Source organism: Protopterus annectens, chromosome 5.part0 (assembly GCF_019279795.1).
Source record: "Protopterus annectens isolate FY-2018-M chromosome 5.part0, PAN1.0, whole genome shotgun sequence".
Taxonomy (NCBI): Eukaryota; Metazoa; Chordata; order Ceratodontiformes; family Protopteridae; genus Protopterus; species Protopterus annectens.
The window spans coordinates 1,517,302,539-1,517,326,160 of record NC_056735.1 but is presented as its reverse complement, the minus strand read 5'-3'; the positions used below and the strand labels follow the sequence as shown (position 1 = coordinate 1,517,326,160).

The 23,622-nt window shown below is 37.2% G+C and overlaps 1 protein-coding gene across 1 annotated transcript in view; it reads left to right on the top strand.

Moving 5' to 3' along the window:
• Positions 1-485: 485 nt before the first annotated feature.
• LOC122802392 (E3 ubiquitin-protein ligase listerin-like) overlaps positions 486-23,622 on the top strand; it is a 196,832-nt gene continuing 173,695 nt past the window's right edge. Inside the window, exon 1 of the mRNA XM_044072018.1 lies at positions 486-694. Within this exon, the coding sequence (XP_043927953.1) occupies positions 653-694 (42 nt within the window). The 5' untranslated portion in view covers positions 486-652. The remainder of the gene's footprint in view (positions 695-23,622) is intronic.

The following is a 23,622-nucleotide window of genomic DNA, read 5'->3' as shown; positions in this document are numbered from 1 at the left end:
CCTTACTGAACAATAACGCTGTAATACTTTTGAAATGTCACGATTTTCAAAGAACGTCCAGCTTTTTGCTTCATGTTTGGTATGTTTATACGAAAATGTGTGGTTTTCTGGCAAATCACTGAGGATTTGGGTCTATATACAATGGCAGACAGAAAATATGTGTTTTTTTGGCAAATCACTGAGGATTTAGGTATTCATATAATGATATACATTTGAATTTCAGACTTCATATCCTTCAGAAAATACATACTAAAGCAAAATCTATTGTTCCAGTAAGTTTTTTCGCTTGTAAGATCAGTCACAGCTTTCATCCTTCAAGCTCCACAAAACTAGGAACATTGCCTCACATAATGTAGAACAAATGGGCAATATGTGGAACACTTGCTAACAACTTCAACTAGGAAACTCACTGTTTACACTTATTTTAATAAGCCACCGTCTGTTTCTATGGGGATTCATAACATTGTAACACTGGCTTTAATGTCATTGGTGAACCAAACACTTCCTTTACGTCGCTGCTGTAACATGCGTGAAAACAGAAAACTGTGAGTGAAGTAGGAAAAAAGATAAGATTGGAACACCGGATCGCACTTATCATATAGACAGGGGACGGTGATTTGTTACACGGTGTAGCACATCTGTATCATTTACGATGGGAGGAAAAAATAAACAGCGGACCAAAGGCAATTTACAAGTACGTAAATGTTCAAGACAAGAATAAAGTCCAAGAAAGTTGTCAGTACTGTTATTGGCATACTTCGCTGCATTTAAGTTGTGAGGCATTCTTTGGTTAAGACTGTGGAGTTAAGGGCAACACTCACAGTTTATGTTTCCATTATTAATGTTATACTTTTTAATGTACTAGTTTTATGCGTCCAGATTTGACTTAGAATTGTACCTCATTGTGAGGTACAGTTTTTTCTAAGAATGAAGAAACTGTTAATAACCATATTGTTACAGGCTAGCTCTTGAGCCTCCAACTTCAAAATGCGGAGCACTGCCTCTTATAATATTAAACAAATGTGCAAAATGTGGAACATGTATTGTCAGCTTACTATTCTAACAGTTTCAATCGGGAAGCTCAAAAGATGGTTAAATATATTATTTTAAACTTTTATATAGTCTTTTGATAAATTAATAATTCTTTACTGATATCGTTTACAATAATTCTTGTCACTGAATACGTGTGACAAATGCTTTCAACGTGGAGCATTGAAAAACATTGTCTACTCAACTGCAGCAATAGCTAAACTAATTTCAAGGCGCTGGCTGGCTGTGCCACATGTTCTTTGCAGGAAGTTGGACAAGGCTGCAGTACTGAGGAGAGGAGTGGGATATGGCAGTGTGAAGCATTAACATCAAAGAGAATGGTGTGGCTGGAAAGAATTGGAGAAGATGGAGGAAGAGCAAGAAGAAAAGCCAAGTGTGAGCACCATTTTAAGAGTTTAAGAGCAAATATGTGAGCATAGGAGATGGAGGTAGAGGCAGTGTGAAGGTTTTGGGAAGTGGATTAATGAGAAATTAGTCCACAGGAAACTGCAAAATAATAGGAGAGTAGGTGATATGTTCAAAGATGTGAAGACCAGCAGGGATACACATAAGAGGCATAATGCAAGATGAACTGCGGGTATGTGGGATGCTGAAGGAATGAACATTGGAAAGCAAGAATTTCACCTAAATGGAATGGGATGGCTAGGATTCCATGTAGTAGTGACTTAACAGCAGAGTAAACAAGAGAAGATGGGAGTGAGAGACTGACAGGCACAATCGGAGGAAGACTTGAGTACCTGTGTAAGAGTGGAGAGAGAAACAGAAAAACAGTTGTGCTGCTATGTACGTGTGTATGTGTTCACACAGATGTATTCTTGTGTGTATATTTGTAGGGGTGTGTTGAGACTTAGGTTGGAAACAGGAATGGGGCTTTTGAAGGGTCAGAGTGGGACAAATGAGGACTCTAGAGTGATTTGGGATGAATTGAGAAAGTCTGCTGTACATCTTGGCTCAAAAGATGATGTTAGCCACAAATGGAACAAAAAAACTTGTGCATTTAGTAGGCAGTGGAGTAGTGCAGAACAGGTGTGTATGTGTGGAATGTCCTACTCAGTTTATTCATTTTTGCATGCCTAATATCAGAAGGCAGCAAGTAGGTATTCTGCAGACTGTTGCTGTCTTTGGCTTCTACCCTGCAAATATATCACTCATTTTCCATTCATTGGGAACTGCCTTTGCCTAATCACTTTATCCCTGTTTGGTGGTTCCCACACAGTTTGGGGCAGTGATTGTGGAATACAGTCCTCATAAAGTTTGGCTGCTTCTGCACTTTTAAGGTTGTTATCCTGGTGGGTGTGTATTGGTAAATAACTTGGGACAGCAGACTTTTTAAGGCAAGGACCCTCTCTATGCTGCCTCAATGTTTTGGAATCCAGGCCAAAATCTTTGACTTGTAGGACATATTTTGTATTTACCAGGCTTCCATCTGTTGATAGATTGGTGCAGTAGTGTTTGATAATGTTTTGCTTTTTAACAGGGACACAAGTTTAATAATGACCTGCTCAAAGAATATGTGTATTTTATGAAAAAATGCTTTACTGTATTGTTTTCTTGTAACATTGGTAAGATAGGTCAGCTTTTATTTAGAAGGGAGGATGTATTTCATACAAGTACATCTTCGTCTTACTTGTACTTTCATATATCTTAGTTGTACTATCACTTTATGATCTAAACAGTGTGTGTTTCTATTTGTTTCCTTTGGAATCCCAAGTTCTTTCTATAGAAGGAACTTTGTAATTTGGCCTTAGCTTACTTTCATTTTGCACAGCAGATATTCAGCAGGATAAAAATAAGGCATCATGTACATTTTACAGCACCAGAGATGTCAAAATGTGGAAAAAATATTTGTCATGCTTTAGTGCTTGAAGTTCTGTTTGATAATGTCACAGTTCCAAGCCTGATTTCAAAAAGTCACCTTTTTACAGATGAGGCTGTAGATTCTGCAGGTATGATTCTTGATATATTTGGGGAAGCAGTTCAGACTTAAAAATTTTTTTTTTTTTAGAAAAATTAAATGAATGAGCAAAAAATCCATCAGTAGAGAATTAAAATATGAAAGGTTAGCTGCTGTAGTGATAGAAAAATAATTGCTGAAATGTTTAAAACTCTTTATAGATAAACACAGTTGTGAATATATTGCTGTTTCACCCAAGAGCTGGCAGAAAAGTAACACAATGCAATGAAAGAGACTGTTCTGAGGATTAAATCTTGGATCACTCTTGTAGACAATTTTTTTTAATGTAATAAACTATTGAGCTACTGCTAATTTGTAAGCATGTCTAGCATAAATTAAAAAAAAAAAAGACACGGGAACTCATCCCAGTAATGGATCTTAGTGACTTGTACATGTTTTTCCCTGGAGAAACTCTTTTTAATTTTCTTCGTATAGTCAGTCTGCTCTTTGGTTCTCTAGGATGACTACCCATAGATAGAAACAGCAAAGGAATCTAGGAGGTATCTGGGCTTCAGAGTCAGAGCCAGTCATTGTCACTTCAGGAGTCCTCCACTTGGTCTCACTTCAGGATCAACCCCCCACCCCGTCTGTGGCACACTGGCATCTGTAGGGAGTTGAGTGTTTCTGTATCTGAATTACTGGTTTCTGACAGCTTCCTCTCTGAATTATTTAATGTCAGTCATGTAGTTTCTCATCAGTTTGTTCCATTTTTAGGCTGATATTTATATGCTACAGTTTGGGGTTTTGCTGTACATAAGTAATTGTCTGATTTATGTAGAGTAAGACCCCAGCCATAATTTAGGCTATTGATAAAAATGTTTCTTCTGGTAGCTTACTTTTCTGGAAGGGTACTGGACCTTATGTCTGCAGCTATGACCCTGCTTCCTTATCTGATTCTCTACACAACTGTTTTGTAGTGGAACCTTTTTGTCCAGTGATTTCAGAATATGCACTTTCTAGAGTCCCAGCTTATCCCTTCTGTGGCTGGAATCAGTATGGATGCATTGGTCATGGGGGTGCATATCAAAGGAGGGATGCTGAAATTATCTGATGTCATTGGAGCATTCACTTCCATTCATTGTACTAGAATAGAACAGATTTATTGCCCCCAAAGCATTCCATGAATCCCTTCCACTGGAGTTTTAACTACAGAGAAAGACAATTCCTCATGCAGGGAAGCAATGAGAGTATGGAAGTTGGAGATACCTAGCACCATTTTAGTGTTGCCATTGATATCCTTTGAGAGTCAAGCTAACCAGAAGCCTAGTGCTACTCCACAAGTGGCCCCTCAAGATTTTTTAGGAGTTGAAGGAAACCCTGCTGTGATGTTTTTCCTGACCAGTATCAACTGAAGGGGCTTATTCTCCCTCATTTAATTTGTGAGAAAACCACCAAAGGATGCTGTATCTCACTTGAAGTAGATTTCCCTACCCACTGCCCCACTTCCTCTGGTGGCAGGATTGATGTAGATGGCAGCATTTCAGAAAGCAAGTAAGTCTCCTGACTTTTTACTGACTGTGGCAGATCTCCTTCCCTCTGTTTCTGCCTGTTGTGTTGGAAAAGTCTAAGACTAGCTCCTTGTGATTTGCAGCTTGGCTTCTCTTCTTCCGTTAGTTGCTAGTAAGCTTTCATTTTTAGGTGGAATGTTGTGTTTCCATAACCGCAACATGAGGAAAGCTTACAAGAAAAAAATAACAGTACTTCTCAGTCTGAGTTAGGATTGCATGACACTAGTGGCTATGGAGGAGGGGGGGGTTCGTGATTTCATGCCATTGACTTTAACCAGTCCATTCATCCATCCACAACCTATTTTTTTGCACATGGGGTTGAGGTGTCACGTCAACGGTGACAATCATCTAGAGCCAATGTTAACACCACTGAGTGGCTAGCCTTATTGTGGAGCCAGTCCTTCCATTCACCATTTTCTTCAAGTACTGCTAGTTGAGGAGGATACCTTGTTCACTGTGTAGATATGCACAGGCAACAACGATTCTGCATGGATAAAATGAAGTCTGTCAGAAAGGACTCCGCTTCTTGTTCCTTATTCAAGTAAGAAACTTGGTTGTAAAGTGTCTGTCAGTTTTGGCTAAGTGGCTAATTTAGTATGACAAATATTGCTTGACAGTCTGGTGCCATGATGTAGAGAGATGGAGCACTGACTGTGGCTCTTTTAACTGAGGTTTGATTATCGTTCCCAGCAATAGAGGAGCCAGGCAGAGAGGGAGAAGAGGGTAACTGCTATGGTTTGCTCATTTCTTTCTAGGGAAGGGTTGAAGGGCTTTGAGGGGTTGCTGCTTATTGAGCATACTGGTATGTATGAATTCTCTGGTGGAGACTGAGGAAACCACCCCTTGGTGCTTAACGATGTTGCAACTTAGAAAGATTTAAAATATCTGATACTGCTCAGTCAGGCCCTCTACTTGGCTGAAATTTGGTCTGTTGTGTGGAGAGACCCTGTTAAATTCTTGTTTAGTAATGGTTGTACTTGAACCATTCTGTAATATCTTTATTGAATTATCATTTGTGACATTGACAAATTTATATTTGCATAAAATAATCAAACCATATTAAATGAACATTTACAAACATCCCTTGTATTTTTATATATCCTATAATGTGAGTGACATTCTCCTCAAAAACATTTCTCTGCATGTATTGTTTCCATTGTTTTTTTTTTTTTATGTAATTTACTCCTCCAGTATTTTAACCATTTTAATGTAATGCTAATAGGTGGTTAGTAAAGCTGTAATTGCTAAATAGTAAAATGCTCATCTAAATGCACACTTGGCAGTGGTTCATAATGAAATAAGTATGCACACAGAGAATTTATTCATGAGGGATTTTGTGATATCATGTTTCTCATTGCTACCAGCAGATATAATATGTGATTTAGTCTTTTAATGATATTTCTGATATATCCTTCTAAACTTTCAAAACCAAACTTTGCAATAAAGTCCTATAAGAAATTATATTGTACTGCTTTTCACATATAATTTGTGTTAAACGAACAACTCCATTTGGCCTGAGGCATATATGAAGATATGAAAGGACTGTAAACAGTTCATATATAACTCCAGTACATATTACTTCACACTGGTATTTGGTGGGAATAAAAGAATAAACAGACTCTTACGTCATCAAAGTAAAAGAAGAGTATGCTTTATCTATTCTTTATAAAAGATACCATAGACAGTGTCAAAATTTTAGCGGACAGGAGAACCATTATTAACAGTTTTACATGAGACTTCTTTAATACAGTTGCCCAGAAGCTAAAAGTTCCATGACCTTATGATTGTGTGCATGTTTTCCTGGTTATTACAAGAAAAAAGAGAAAACTTTTAATTGTAGTATTGCATTACCCCGAAGTAACAAAATTAATTTTAAAGTAAATTGCTGCTGTAAGTATGTGGTAGCATAATTATTTAATTGTGTACTAACATGTTAAACAGTTTAACACACACTCCAGAGATCACAACCTCATTACCACAGTTAACAGAACATGCTGGAGGGACAGGTTCATCTCCCAAAGACTGCCCATACTCTGGAATAGGCTTCCCATTCATGTCAAGCAGAGCACCTCACTGGCCCGCTTCAAGAGAAATCTTGACGAGTGGATGTGTAACAGAAAGTTCACTCCAGTTGCACTACTGGGTATGGGCACTGTGAACTAACATCGGGTGGCACGGTGTCTGGGCAGTTTTTTTGGGCTAGGCTTGTAAAGGCTTCAGGGCTATTAGCTTAGTACACACCTATGAACATTGCAGTTTCTTTAAGTTTAACAATGTATGTGTAAATGTAAATGCAAGTACATTTTCAGTTTTTATATCAGTATCATCAGGATTTCATAATATTAATAAAAGAAACAAGTGTTAGTGTCTGTATCTTGCTCTTAATTAAAGAATATGATAGGAGTAAATTAAAAAGCAAACAATCGCCGCAGGAAAGAAGAAACAACGTCATAGTGTTGAAGTTAAGCACTTTCGTCATCTTTAATTAATGACTAAGACTTCATCAGAGCAATTCACTGTCAAACAAACCTTCTTTAATAACTAAAATCACCATAGTCATAACATGATGTCAATTCCTGTTATAAACATTTCTTTAATGAAAGAAATAAAAAAAATATAAAATCATAACGCAAATAAGACTTGACCAACTTAATTTTGCATATCTGCTTTAAAAAAAATTCCTTTGATGTTTTAATTGCCAATTCTTTGGTTTAAAAAAAATAGTATAAATGTAATCATTCAACCTTGATGGCTTATTTGAAACTAGAACTTTCCATTTGGCTTCCTTTGCTTCAAGTATTGCATTTGCTCAAATAATACATTATCCAAAACAGAAAACAGACAAAGTTGTTTTGAAAACTGTACAGACATTGTTGTGTTTTTCTAAAGCATTACAAGTCTTTGTTTTTAATAGTTTGTAAGTGCTCATAAATTCTTTTTGACAGTTTTCTAATAGTTTAATTCTATTTTTAAACTCAAAACATCTTTACTAAGTTATTTATGCCCTAGGCAGTTATATATTTATATAAATGAAGACAAATCATATTGAGATATTTTCATTTGTAAATATTGTACTTCACTTATAATCTGTCCAGTCATTGACAGTCAAACGTTACATAACTCATTCAAATCCTCCCTTCCCTTAAACCTCATTCCTCTTCCAAAAACCTTATACTGCATGTATTGTTCCCACAATCCCCATCTTTTAATATAGTTTGCTCCTTCCCTTTTCTAAATATCCCACTTCAGTTGTTTTATCTCTGTTACTGTATTCACTACTTGCAGTACAATTGTTTAGACTTTGATGTCCATTTTCTAGTAATTGCTTTTTGGCAGCCATCAGAATTACCAATTTGCTAACCCAGTATTTCTGTTTAGAGTAGTCTGCAGGGAATTTTTAAAGTCTGCCAACTCATTATATTCCCAAAAAATATGTTCCCAGTTGCCTCTTTCTTCCCCATCATGCTTCCAACATTTGCAATCTACCGGAGGAAAAATTCCTTGGAGTTTGCTTCGGGTATAAAGATAACTATGCAAACAGTTCCCAGCAAAGATTCTAAATCATCTAGACTTTGCTGCACATTTCAGAGCCATTATCCTAAATCTTCTAGACTTTGCTACATGTTTCAGAGCCGTACATATACATCCCCCATTGTTTCTTTGTAAATTGCTTATCCATTCTCTCTTCTCAATCCTTTGTAACCTCCTCTGATTTCTGTAGTTATCATGCAGTGTTTTATATATCCTACTAGTTATCCTTTTTTATCAGGTACTTCTGTTTTAGATTCTACTAAAAACTTTACCAATGCTGGCCTTCCTCTTAGGATTTTGCTTAATTTCTTTCTCTTTGTCTGTACTGATATCAGTATTTGATAGGGAAGGCAATTTCTAGCCCGCACTCCAAATGAATTCTTGGCCTCTTCCTTCCCAATACCTTGGTTCATTTGTCATTTTTCTCCAGTAAATTCCAGCCCCCTCTTGCCTAGTCTGTGTACACCTAATGGAGTCATCCCCGTTGGCAAAAATCTCCTTTCTCCGTCCCCGTGTTGGCTTAGCTCTTAGAAAACTTTCTACTATGTTATGAATATAATATTCTATATGGTTGTTATTCTCCTTAATGATCTGTATCCAAAATACAGTCTCTCATTGTTTCTTGAGTTTCCCCGTTTCATCCTCATCCCTTTCCACTTTGAATTGTAGCTTTCTGCTTGTGCTGTGTATAGTAGCCTTGACTCTGTAGCTCTGAAATACCCCTTCAAATCAGGTAATCCCAAGCGACCTTGTTTAGTTGGAAGGAGCTTATCTCACTTGACTCTTGCCCTCTGCCCAGAATAATCCTTCATCTCTTTATTAATTGATATCCAGAACTTCTCTGGTTGATAAATATTTCCCTGACCTGTGCATAAAGCTAAAGGGACTAAACATATTTTCACTGCTTGTATCTTACTATCCATATCCAAAAAAACAGAACTTCCAATTTCTTAGTTTTTGTATTATCTTTTGTTTAGTCTCTTCCCACATATGCTTAGCTGCCAAAACAGAATACTTTTTAATCCATACTCCTAAGTACTTCATTTTATCAGTATTGCTGAAGAAGTTGGTGTGTGGGTACATAGTTTACAGCTGTTGCCTTTATTTTTATCTTCATTAGCTTTGTATCCCGAAAAGACTTGAAACTGTCTCAGAATGTTCCACAATACTGAAATGAAATACCCTTTTCTGGTTTTATCAGATAGAAAGTGAAAGTCAACTTTATTGTCATTCAGAAATCACACAAGTGCAAAAACTAAACGAAATTGCTATTACATCACGGACAAGCAGATAGACTAATACTGCATATAACTAGAAACACATTTTAACGTTTTTCGCATTGAACACTTACTCGCACGAGACTTTATTATTGTACAGGCACTTGGTTATAACATTGCATTGTTTCCTGCACAGAAAGAGACATTTGAGTATTGCACTGTGGACATAGAGTATTGTAGTTAATTTACGAATTTGCAACATGTATTGCACTGAAAGAAGAGACATTCTACTGCCCAAGATGGCTTGTAAGTTAACAGTCTTGGCAAATATCACTAAGTGTTAGATGAGACTGGTTAATACACAATTTGAGACAAGCTGCTGCAATTTCTACTGACCCAGATGGCCATCATGGAACATAGCTGTTACTAGACTTCAGCAGCGTGATGACATTAGGGATGAAGCCTTTCCTGAATCTTGTAGTTCAGCAATGCATACTTTGGAAGCGCTTTCCAGATGATAGATGCAGCAACAGTCTGCAAGCAGGGTGAGTGCAATCTAATTGTTCCTTTGGCCCTGCCGAGATATCTGGATAAGTACAAGTTTTGTATAGGTGGTAAGGAGATTTTGATGATACTCTTGGCTGTCTTCACTACTCTCTGGAGGGATTTGCACTCGGAGGTAGAGCATTTTACATACCATACTCCGAGGCTGTTCATCTGGATTCTACCTCTGTAGAAGGTAGTGAGAATTGTCAATGGGAGATTCACTGTCTTCAGCCTTCTCAAAAAGTGCAGTCTCTGTTGCGCTTTCTTGACTATGGCATTTGTATTGCTGTTTCAAGACAAGTCCTCATCAGTGTGCACTCCCAGAAGCTTTGTGCTTGTCACTCTTTCCACTGTTTCCCCATTATTGGTGAGGGAGGAATGTTCCTTGCAATTTTTCCTGTAGTCCCCAATTATCTGTTTTGACTTGTTTACATTTAGTGCTAAGTTATTTCCACACTAGGTACTCAGTTGTTCCACTTCATGTCTGTATGCTGTTTCACCGTCATTACTGATTAGGCTCACCATTGTTATGTCATCAGTAAACTTGATGATGTGGTTTGTATTGTACTTTGCTGTATAATTGTGTGCTAACAGGGTGAACAGCAAGGGACTTGGTACACATCCTTGTAGGACTTCATTGTTGAGTGATGCTGTCCGAGGAGTTATTTCCTGTGCACACTTTCTGAGGTCTGTCTGTGAGAAAGTCAAGAATCCAGTTACAAAGTGGAGGGTCATCGTTTAGTTGGAGTAGCTTCATTACCAAATAAAGAGGGATGCCCATGTTAAAAGCAGAGCTGAAGTCGAAATAGTACCCTGGCATAGGTGTTTTTATTCTCAAGGTGTTCCAGTAATATAAGGAGTGCTAGAGAGGTGGCATCTGCCATTGAGTGGTTTGCTTGGTAAGCAAACTGCAGAGGGTCAGGATCAGCAGGCAGCCCAGATGTTATGGAGTCCTTGACCAGCCTTTCAAAGCACTTCATCACTGTGGAGGTGAGGGATACAGGGTGGTAGTCATTTAGTCAAGATGATGGAGACTTCTTTGGTAATGGAATGGTTGTCAATAAAATAATATCATCTGCAAATCCAGTTTTTCTTGACTACCATACCAATTGTATCCTTGAATTTCTGAGTCCCTTATTTTCTTTGCCAGTGGTTCTAAATGTAATGCAGATAACAAAGGGTAAAGAAGACACCCTTGCTTGGTTCCTTTACTCATCAAAGAGGAACCCCCCCACACACACACACACTTCAATTTTCTCATTGGTCCCTTGTATATCCTCTTAATCAACTTTACAGTTTTAGTAGGGAGTGCAAATGCTTTCATTGTCCTACTCATAAAATCTCAGCTTACTCTGTAAAATGCTTTCTCTGCATTAAGACCCACCAACAACCATTGTATTTTCTTACATTTTTTTTCCCTCTGGATCATCATTGTTTTGTTAATGCTGTCAGATGTTTGCTTCCCCCTCCACAAAACCATGTTGAGCCATATCTCTCAATTTTGGCATCATCTTTGCCATTCTTTTAGCCATTAGAGGCATAAATACTTTATAATCATGGTTTAGAATTGAAATGGGTCTGTATGAAGCTGGATCGGATGTGTCTTTAGTATCTTTAGGTATTGCAGCCCCCATTGCTTTCTGTTAAACAGAAAAAGTCCAGATCTTTATTACTTTCTTCCGTCCTAGCTTCCAAACATCCACAGGAATGCCATCTCTTCTTTGGAGCTTTTTTTGTAGATTGGTTAAATCATTATTTTTACCTCATCTTCTCCTATCCTAACTGCAGTTATATGTAATCTACCTGAAACCTTGACCTATTTAATTCTTCCATAAACATTTCCATTTGTACTTTTTCTTGATTTATGTTTCTCTGCTTTCTACAGGAACATTTCCATTTGTACTTTTTTTATTTACACATTTCTGTGTTTGTAAGATTTTCATAAAATTTCCAAAATATTTCTAATACCTCTACAGGGCCTCTGTTTATTTTCTTTGTTATTGGCTCCCTAAGCAAACCCTTTCTACTTTGTTGCCCAAGTCATTGTGCTAAAAGTTTTTGTTTTGGAGTTATCAAAAAACAAATGCTTAAGAGCAGTCTTTCTAAACTCTTGCATATTATCATGGTAGTCCCTTATTTTTTTATTTTTTTTTTAGCACTCTGCAGTCGTGCCAGTTCTTCTGTTAGATTCTTCTTATTCTGTAATACTTTAACATTTATCAGTCCCTCTGAAGAGTTCTTATTACATCTTAACCATATTTCTTTTTTCCACCCTATTTTTAAACTGCACTTTAATTTTATCCCACTCCCTAGCTCTATTTTCAGAAGGAATTTCTATCTTCCCTGATAAATTATAAATAATTTCCACTACCCATTCCTTAAATTCCTCTCTTTTTACAGATAGGTGGGGAAGCACTAATGTCTCATTTTTATTTCATCACCTTACATTTTTATTTTAGATATTATTGGCACATGATCTGAAATAGTTATTGAATGTGTATAAAACCTTTCAATTAAATGTATATGTTCCTATGAAATATAATCACACAATATTATATTGGTATTCTCCTTAAAGTTCTGTATCCAAAATCCCAGTGTCTCCTTGTTTCTTGACTTCCTCCATTTTCCATCATCATCCCTTTCCACTTTGAATTAAAGCTCGTGCTATGTATAGCAGCCTTAACGGTGTAGCTCTGAAATATCCCTTCAAATCAGATAATCTGTCTTGTTCTAGTGGAAGAACCAGCTTATCCCACTTGACTCTTGCCCTCTTCCTCTCCCAGATAAAATCCCTTCAGCTCTTTAATTGCTATCCACAGCTTTTCCTCCAGTTGATAAAGATATGCCTGATTTGTGTATAAGACTAAAGGGACTAAGAACATTTTAACTGCTTGTGTCTTACGATCAATATCTATATAACAGTGCTTACAGAAACTGAGAAGTTGGAATTATCTATGTTTGGTCTCTTCCTACATATCCTTAGCTGCCACACCAGAATCCTTTTTAACCCATATTCCTTAGTACTTTTGTAATGGCCCTATAAATGTGGATATTGCTGAACCAGTTCGTGTGTGGGTACATCATTTACAGCTATTGCTTTTGTTTTAGCTTAATTAATTTTGTATCCCGAAGAGATTTGAAGCTGTGTCAAAATATTCCACAACACTGAAATATCCTTTTCTGGTTTTATCAGGTTTAAAATAATGTCATCTGCAAATGGAGCCAACTTTTCCTGACTACCATACAGAGTATACCCTTGAAGTTCTGAGTCTCTTGTTTTCTTTGCTAGTGATTCTAAACATAATGCGGATAACAAAGGGGATAGAGGACACCCTTGCTTGGTTCCTCTGCTCAAGTAGACATTATCGAGAGGAATCCACCCACTTTAGTTTAATTAATTAGCCATTATAGACATAAACAAATGTAATCATGGTTTAGCATTGAAATGAGCCTATATGTAGCTGGATTTGATGGGACTCCACCCTCTTTAGATATTACAGCCACCCCCACCGTTTTCTTCTAGGATGTTGGTACTTCTCCTCCTCCTCTTAAAATGCTGTTAAAACCTTCCAGATCTTTATCAGTTTTTGTTTTCTTTCCTAGCTTCCAAACTTCCACAGGAATACCATCTATTCTTGTGGACTGGTTATACATTACCATTTTTATCTCCTCTCCTCCTATCCTGTAAGTAATTGGGCCTCATTTATCTCTAACCTTGACATATTTATTTCTTCCACAAACATTTCCATTTGTACTTTTTTTGGTTTCCATATTTATCTGCTTTATACAGACTTTCATATAATTTTTCAAATATTTCTAATACCTCTACATGATCTCTTGTTATCTTCCTTGCTATATGCTCCCTAAGCTTGGTGACAGCCCTTTCTGTTTTATGTTGCCTGAGTCATTGTGCTAAACATTTTTGTGCTTTAGAATTAATATAAAAAACAGTTGCTTAACAGCAATCACTCTAAACTCATGAATATTGTCAAGGTAATCCCTTATTTTCTGTTTAGCATTATCCAGTTAGCTCCTCTTTTTGTTCTGCGGGATTCATCTTGTTGTGCAATACTTTAACATTTGTCAGTCCTTCTAAATATTTTTTTATTCTTAACCATATCTCCTTTTCTTTTTTTCCACCATATTTTTAAACTCCACTTTAATTTTATCCCACTCCCTAGCTATATCTTCAGAGGAATGTCTGTCTTCTCTAATAATTTCCAGTATCCATTCCTTAAATTAATCTCTTGTCAACAAATAGATTGGAAAGTTCCACTGTCTCACTTTTATTTCATTACTCTGTGTTTTTATTTTAGTTGCTATTGGTGCATGATCTGAAAAAGTTATTGGGTGCTTATCAAGACTTTCAATTAAAGGCACATGTTCCTGCGAAATGTAAATTTGCTTAGCCTTGTATCTTGGGGAATAATATGTAAATTAACTCCAAATTACTACTGGTGAACTGGCTTCTTCCATGCCAAATATTTTCATAAATTCCTTCAAAAATCTACCCTCCTTTGTTATTTTTTCATGTCTTGGCCCCCCAGATATATCTTCACTGCTGCAAATCAAATTCCAGTCCCCAGCTGTAAGTAATATTCGTTGCTAAAAGCTGAATATTTCTCAAAGAATTTTGTTAAGTTCCATTATAGCAGTTTAGGTGGAATATAAATACATGCCACTGTAATCCTTCTCCCTTGCCAGTAGCCCCTTAGTCCTACAAATCTAGCATTATTATCTTTTGTATCCTCTTCTATCACTTTTGGAGCTCCTCTTGCAATTAATATAAGTACTCCTCTTTTCCTTTGCCTGAGGTGTTACACTGAATAACCATCATGAAAACCTTTATTAACAATTTACATGTTCACTTCTTTCCTAGTATGCCTCCTGTAGCATAGCTATTTGCACTCTGTATGTTTTAATACAGTTCACTGCTCTTTCTTTTTTGTATTTATCTGTGAGATCATTGACATTTAAAGGCATTACAGAAAACATCATTCTGTTAAAGTTATTATTCCCACCGTTTATACATAACAGCTTTTTGTGTCTAGTTCCAGCTTTTGTGTTGCATGTGTACACTGTTGGCAGGTTGATCTTTTATACAGTTGTTTCTTGTCATATCCATTTGAGTCTGTCACATCTTACAATTTTACAATTTTTTTGTTTTATTGAAAGCCCTAAAAAAACACCCCAAATATCCAGTAAACATACTGACTTAATGCTAACACAAAAAATATGTATATCTTCATATGTTTTAGCCTCATAATAGGAACCTGTGTCCCAAACTGACAACCACACTCACTGACTTGGATTAACCTAAAAGAAAGGTTAACCATGCTAAGAACGAGTAAGTGCTGTTTAGTTTTGTCTTCTCTTTACATCTCTCCGAGCTGGGAAAACACTTGAATGCTTTCAGAAAACATTATCTTCTAGTCAGTTCTCTTTATCAGATTGTCACTATGGACCAGATACAGGGTTGTTACTAAGCATACATTTATTTGCTATAATATTCAGTGTTCTTTTTCATTTACTTGCTGTTTTTACCAGTCTTTTCTTCTTTTCTACATTGCACTGCCTAAATTTCTTAAAACTGAACAAAGAGAGAAGGGAGAAAGAGGAAAAAAGAGCACTTGTTTTACATTAGTATCATGATATTGTTACTCCCTTATCAGATTATCTCCATAGAAACTTGAGAACCAGATGCACAGTTAGCATCTACTACAGTACTGAGATATAAACATTTATTTGCTAGATGAACATTTTTCATTATATTCAGTGTTCTTCTATTTATTTGCTTCCCCTGAAAACATGTTGGATCAAGCTAAGGGACTTAATCCAGTCATTCCTGTATGCAAAAAAAAAAAGGCATGTCGTTTTTTCTTATATCATGCTCTTTTGTCCATATTTTCTTCTGTTTTTACGTTGCAGCCCCTACATGTGTTAAAACTGAACAAGAAGAAAGTGAGAAGGAAGAAAAATAGGGGCACCTCTTTAATTTAGTATCCCCATTGCGCACACAAAATAACTGAAAAAGCTTTACTTTATATCATGCAGTATATGTCGTATATTGTAAAAGTACTGTTGAGAACAACATTTTGTTTTACTTACAGTTAGCACTTTCCTTCATCTTCCCCTCTCATTAATGTTCTTCCAAACATTAATGACATGAAGTAGGTCATATGCTTTAGAGTCTCCTACATGTTTTGCAAAGTATTTCTAGGTTTTCTTGTTCCTTCATATTTCATAAATGTAATTAATGCTTTGTAATCCCACATTTATTCTTCACTTTCCGAGTTGCTGGTTTTCTTCCTGATGTCCATTTTCCAGATCCTGACTCTGGTTCATTTCCAATATACTCCTGTTTCTTTTAGTCAACACTTGTGCTTTTTTTCTCTCTCTCACACATTTTCCATAAGGGGATTCAGTATCTGTCTTCCTGGGATGACATGATTGACAGACCTTGATGCTTTGCCAGAGATGGCCTGCATCGGTCACCCCTGAGCTTCCAGGTACTAGCCAAGGCTCTTGTTACCCCTATAATGATTTTTTTAGGCGGTGTTCCAAAGACCAAATTGCCACCATAACAGCTACAAACAAATGCAATCTGAGGGTCATGCTGCTCACCGCTTGAAGTCTCAATCTCAAAATGCAGTCGCTCGAAGCACTCCTTAAAATGGAGAACCTCGACATTTGTGCTGTAACAGAGACCTGGTTCAAGGCAGCAGAAAGCACCCCTGCACTACCAGGCTATAACTCATTCCACACCTTTCAGCCCTAGAACTTGGACCGAAGCTCCAAAGGTGGTGGTGTTTCCATATTCATAAAGGATGCTCACACCTCCAGACTGGTAGCCCAACATAATGCATCAGAGATACTTCAGGAGCAGCTAACATTGGGTAAGACAGAGATTTAGGTTGTAGCCTGCTATAGGTCCCCAACCATGTCCCAAGACTCGCACTCCATGTTCCTAAGCACCCTGGAGAATATTAAGAGTCCAACCAAACACTCTGTTACTAGGCGACTTCAACTACCCCTCCATTAACTGGGTAAACTACTCCTGTACCAATACACTTGCCCAACATTTCCTGGAGTTCATTAATTCCAGTGCCCTGGACCAGCTCATTCTTACCCCCACTAGAGGTAGCAACACCCTTGACCTGGTCATTACTAAACATGGGCGACCGTTGCTTTACACTAGTAGTCAGCTCCTCCCTGGTTAGATCCGACCACAAGCTAATCACCTTGGAAATCCACATCCCTCCCACCCCCGCAAAGGTAACCACCATGAAAAACTTCTCCAAAGCTATCTTTGGCCTCATAAAAACAGATGTGGCTAACTTCACGGCACCCATGCAAATGGAGAATAGTTGCATGACCGTAGAGTCATACACCAGTGCACTGTACAAACACGTACACAAATGCATGGATCTCACCATACCCAATAGAACTAAGAAGTTCTCCTCTAAAAAAAGGAAGCCAATCTAGTGGTCCTCTGCCATAAACAAACTCTACAACAGAAGGAGGAAACTGATGCGGAATAAGGTGAAGTCCCTAAACTGGAAAAACTTCCTTATCAGCCTCAACAAAAAGTTGAGATCCCTCATCAAATTCTCTAAAGCTAGCTATGAAAACAGAATTGCAGCAGATATTAAAGACAACCGCAAGGCCTTCTATAGTTATGTAAAGAATCTCCACAGCAATACCCAGATTTGTTCTGAGCTACTGCACAATGGTAACTCCTATACTAAGCCAACAGATATTGCCAGTATACTGGCTGACAGATTCAGTGCCAACTTTACCCCCCAAAGTACCAATCACAATGCCAGTAGATTGCCATGCACCCAGTATTACTGCTGCACAGGTTAAAACAGCACTGTCCAAGGACAAGAATACAGCTTCTGTGGGACCTGACAATATCCCTGGTTGTGTTCTGCATGAACTACAGAGTGAACTGACACCTAGCCTCACCTCAGGATTTGTCCCTATTGAATGGCGCACTGCTACAGTCATCCCTCTCCACAAAGGAGGAGTGACTACAGACCCTGGGAACTATCACCCCATTAGACTGATGAGTCTGATATGCAAAGCTATGGAACGCATCCTCATGGACCTAATAAACAAGGATGTAGGGAATCTCCAAACTCTGGATCCCACACAGTTTGGTTTTGTGAATGGTAGATCATGCCTGCTCAACTTGGTCAACTTCTGTGAGTCAGTCACCAGAGCTGTGGATGAAGGCAAGGTGGTTCATACGGCGTACCTTATCTGACCAAGGCTTTTGATACCATTCCCCACTCAAGGAATCATAAAAAACTCACTAAGTTTGGCATCAATCCTATATCACTAGGTGGGTTGCAAACTGGCTCAAAGATATGAAAGTAGCTGATTCCAAGTCAGACTGCCGACTAGTCACGAGTGGATTCCCACAGGGTTCAGTCCTGGGTTCTCTCCTGTTTGGTATCTACGTCTCTGAAGTCCAGGCCAACACAAAGAGACTCTGCCTAACAAAGTTCACAGACGATTGCAAGTTGGCTATTATTAACTCCCCAAGTGATGTTGAGATCCTACAGAATGGCCTCACTGAGACCAGCGACTGGTGTCAGAACCATGGCCTTAAGCTCAATGCCAAAAAATGTGTTGTTATCTCCTTTGGGAAAAACCTGGTTCCCATGAATTACCACATTGACGGTAGTCCACTGAACACAGAAGGCATTGTAAGAGATCTGGGAACACAGGTTAACAGCAACCTCTCTTTTGATCACCACATTGCCACTGTGGTCAGAAGGAATGTCCTTCTATGTGGCACATCTCATTACTAAGGTTTTTTTATCCAGAAAGAAAGAGGTCATGGTCTCCCTCTACTCTTCCCTGATTAAGCCAATCATCGAGTGCACTGCCCCATTTGGCATGTGCCTCACTAGACACCTGCAACAACTGGAGAGGCCGCAAAAGTACCTCACAGAGGGATCCTAGGCCTTAAACACTTGTTCTATATGGACAGACTCAAAAAAACTCCAACTGTTCTCTGTATCATATCGCCTACTTACAGGCGATCTCTGCTTGACTTACAAAGCCACGTCTGATCCAGCTCTGTTAGAAATGCTACATCTAAAGAAATCCCAATCCCTCCACACCACATGCTCCAGAGACCTCAACCTCATTACCACAATTAACAACATGCTGGAGGGACAGATTCATAACCCAGAGACTGCCCATGCTATGGAACAGACTTTCCATTCATGTCCAGCAGGGCACCTCACTGACCCACTTCAAGAGAAATCTTGATGAGTGGATGGGAAACAGAAAATTCACTCCAGGGATAACTACAGTGCCTCTACTCGACAGAGGCACTGGGAGCTAAGGTCGGATGGCACTATGCCAGGGTAATCCTATGGCTAGGCTTGTAAAGGCCCCAGGGCCATTAGCCTAGTACACATCTATGAACATTTGTAAAGGTTTCACTGGCATAGTCTCTATGGGCTTTATTATCAGAAAAATAAGAAGTAGAATCCCCTTCTGTTTCATAGCTCGCTTTTTTTGGACAAATTTTTGTATTTCCTCCTTAGCATGTTCTGCATCAAAAAATGATTTTGACTCTGAAAATAACTGGATACAGCAGTTTGAATCTCACAACTGCTTTTGACTGCTGAAATAAATTTACTCCTCTTCTGCCTGGTGTTCAGTGAGCAACTATTTTCCCCAAACACTCTACTGTCTCCCACTGCCCTTTCAATTAACCCCTACTGTGGGATACCAGTCCAATTATTGGTGCTTTCATAAAATTAATACAATCTATTTCTTCAGTTTCTCGAGTACATCAGCAAATCTCAGATTTTCCCTATGTGCTCTGTCCTCCAATTCTACTGTTCTTTGAAACATTTCTTCATGAGCAGTTTCTTACTCGGCTGTTCTTTTCTTCATTTTAACCTCTGATTTTTGCGGTTTTGTCAGCTTATCTGAATATCTGTTTAAAACTTCTTCTATTTTTTCCAGTCTTTTGTTATTTGAGTTTATGTATTTATTCAGTGCTTAATTTATTTAATCAGCGCTGAGCACGTGACTTATTTTTTTCTTTTAGACTACCGGAAGTCATTTGTTGCTCCAAAACTGGAGCTTGAACTGTTTTTTGCTGAACAGCTGCAGGATTCTTCCAAGCCACTGTGTTCTTCTCATCTTTTTTGATTGATTTGCTTTCAGGGTCTCTTAATTTATTTTTTGCTGGCATTCAGGCAGTACACTTACTAGCCAGTTACTGAAATTTACCCAAAAAGACAAATTCATGGTCTGTGTTTTTCTGAATTTCTTTTTCACAGTGGGAGAGCTGAAATTAAGTTACTCGGTGAGCAGCCATCTTGAAAGTCCTAGTTATTTACATTCTTGGCATTTATGCACAATACATGGTAAAATAACATGCTTTAAGTTCATTCATGATTCATTCTCCTGATAGTAACATAAATAATGTTTTCTGGTTTCCTAAAAAAATGACATGCTCCTTTTAACTCATCCGCTGCAATGGAGCTCAGTACGTTTGCATTGTAACTTCCAGTGGGCGGAGCCTAAGTCTTTTTGACAGAATCAAATTATGTCCTCACATTTCAAACAAATGTTCATATCTGTGGAACCATAGGGGTTTTGAAAGGAGTATAAATTGCAGACCCTTCAGCACAAACTATTTTTATAGCAGAAGTATTCTGTAGGTTCTAGGTCTTAAACTGAATTTTATAATTCACAGTAAACACAGTAACTATTACGTTTTGTAATATTTTGTAAACAACTTATAATATCTCCGCAACCACTCCAGTTACATACATACTGTCCGCAGCATTTTATTCATTTAGCTGAGAGCTTTCATATGAGGCAAAGGAGTTTTGTGTTACTTGGTTGTTGAGATATTTAGAAAAATGTGAAAATTACATCTATATAAATTAATATCATAAAAACAATAGTTAATATCCATTTACCTGCACTAGACAGAGTTCAAATATTAATGCAGTTGAGTTTGTCATTGTGTAAGCTTCAAGATAAAATTTTGTACATAAGATGTTTTTGGAATAATTGCAAATATGAACAAGCAATATTTGACGCCTAGAAGCATCAGTAGGAGTTAATTGCAGATGTACGTGGAGGCATTACTCGGATGTAATGAGTTAAGACGCTTTTTTGTCATAAAGTGATTTTTACTAAGTAAAGTACACATTATTTGTATTTAAAATTGTTTAGACTAATTGATTAGAAATGTATGGAGTAACGTAGAAATGTAGGCTGACTAAGTTAGATTTCATTCTGCTTCGTTGTTGGGGTACAAAACAAAGGTATACGTGTGTGTGTAATATATATATGTGTGTGTGTGTATATATATATATATATATATATATATATGTGTGTGTATGTGTGTGTGTGTGTGTGTGTAATACATGTATAATGCATAATTTATCTATATGGGTCTACTTCTACTTACCGAATTCTGACTTTTTCAAAATCAGAAATTGCCAATACCACTTCAGCGAAACACCATTCAACTGAAACCACAGAGTACTGAACTGCTTTCCCTGGGAAATAAACCACTTGACCACCAGGGTGAACCTTGCCCTTTTCCCGGGTGTAGTGTGATCTCAGAGTTTCTATATTTAGTTAGGGTGAAGCCCCACCCCCCACTTGGGTGGGTTTAATTTCTTTCCATTGATTTTTTTCCCTGGTGGCCAAGTGGTTTGTTTACCAGGGAAAGCAGTTTGGTAGTCCATGGTTTTGGTTGAATGGTGTTTCGCTGAAGTGCTGTTGTCAGTTTCCGATTCGAAAAAGTGTAATTTCTCTTGAGTGAAAGTAGACCCATTATACACACACACACACACACACACACACACACACACACACACACACACACACACACACACACACAGATGTGTGTATACACCAGTGTTTCTTTCTAGTTAAAACAATGTTTTTTCTGTCTACATAATTTTGTAGTAGCTTAATAACAACTGTAATATTTTTCAAAATAGTAATTTGTTTTAATGATTTTATTTTTAAATTTTAATAGTTTTATTAACTGAAGTTGGACTTGTAAAAAATTCATAAGCAGTTCTTTTGTAAGTAATGACCTTCTTCCTGCTAGTCAAAGGTGGAATGAATACCTTAAAAAAATTAAATTGCCCAAACATGGATTTCATGTAGCTAAACAGTCATTTGGTCATTGCAGGATTAAAAAAAAATAATGTTGTAAGGAAAGATAAAATGAGGAATCCGATTTTATTGTATGTGTATGTTATGGCCAAATTATTATTTTTTTAATTTATCCAACTGCCAGTAAACTGACAAGCAGAAATGCACATGGTATAAATGTTTATTTGTATGATATTGGAATTATAATTTTTGAGTTATAACAGTTTATTTTAGTTGTAAGAGTGTTTTACTAAGCAGTAGAATGTAACCCAGATTGTATCAAAAGACAGGGCTGCTTGTTAGCTATGCACTGCGTGGAAGCAAGGGACAAGTTATTCGATCAGCCTCTGGCACGCCTCCTTTCTTGGAAGAAATCATATGTGCAGGGGACGTAGGACCGTAAAGATAAAAAATTAGAACTACCCTTGTTGGCTGCCTAAATGATGGTGTCTTGCAGTTGACCCACTGTGGTGATAGGGAACATATGGGTTGGTTAACAACAGACAGTGAAATATGGCTCTGCAAGAAAGTGGCTGAGAAAAAATTGGAGTTTTGTTGATTTTTTTTGTTAAACTTGTGGGTGGGACTGTAAAGCATACAATCCTTCTTTAATGTTTAGAATGACACTAAAAGGAGGGAAAGTAGAAGTAAAACAATTTTTGTTCTTGCTAGAATTTGTCAGAAAAGTTTCATGATATAAACTGTATATTACATTTAGTAAAGCAGTTTTGTGTAGTGTGTGGTCAGAGGTATTTTAATTATGGGTGAAGTCTCTTCAGTGACTGTTGTATATGATAAAGATATTAAAGTAAATCGTTATTTTTTTAGTTGCAAGAAATGTAGGCATTACAGTATAACCAGAGAAGAAGGGCTTGGCAAAAGCAAATTTAATGTTGGTATGCTGCAGTCTGGCTCTGCTGCTGTTGGGGTGGGGTGTAAAAGTACATTGATTTATATGTTTTGTAGAGTTGAGATATTTTCTCTTATTTTTATTAGTGTGAATGTATAGATAAATGCCCTTGGCTTAAGCTATAAACACATGTTTTAGTAAGCAAGTAGGTTTGACCAGTAAGACAAAATTATGAAAGCCGTAAAAAAAAAAAAAAGCTTTTCACATCTGCAAATCTATGAATGATTTGTTTTTTGACACATGAAGAATTTGGAGTACTAAATAAGATTAATGATTTATTCAATATAAAATTATCAGTGCATAGAGCCTGTGAAAAAGAATTGATATTATTCCAAAATGGCTTTATTATAATACATTCATAAATCATATGCTGCCAGTCTGCTTTGATGTTCAACTTGCATCTCCAACATCTGACATTTTTTTTAGACATTAGCTCAATTTTATGTAGTGTAATGAGTGCTTTATACATAAATTTCCAAGAAAATATCTTAATTTTAAAGATTAAGTGGTTTGTTTAGAGGATGATTATTTCATTTTTTTTTCATCTTCACTTGGATAATAATTGTTAATGGGTTTAAAATACTGCAAAGAAAGTTATTTGGACTATTCTGAATTATTTTTAATTGTCTTCTATATTTTAGATGTCCTTTTTTGTAATATTTTCTTTTCTCTAGTGAATATCTAACCACATTTCATTATTTAACTTTTCTTTAAAAGCAGACATTGTGGTTATATTTAAAAGTGCTT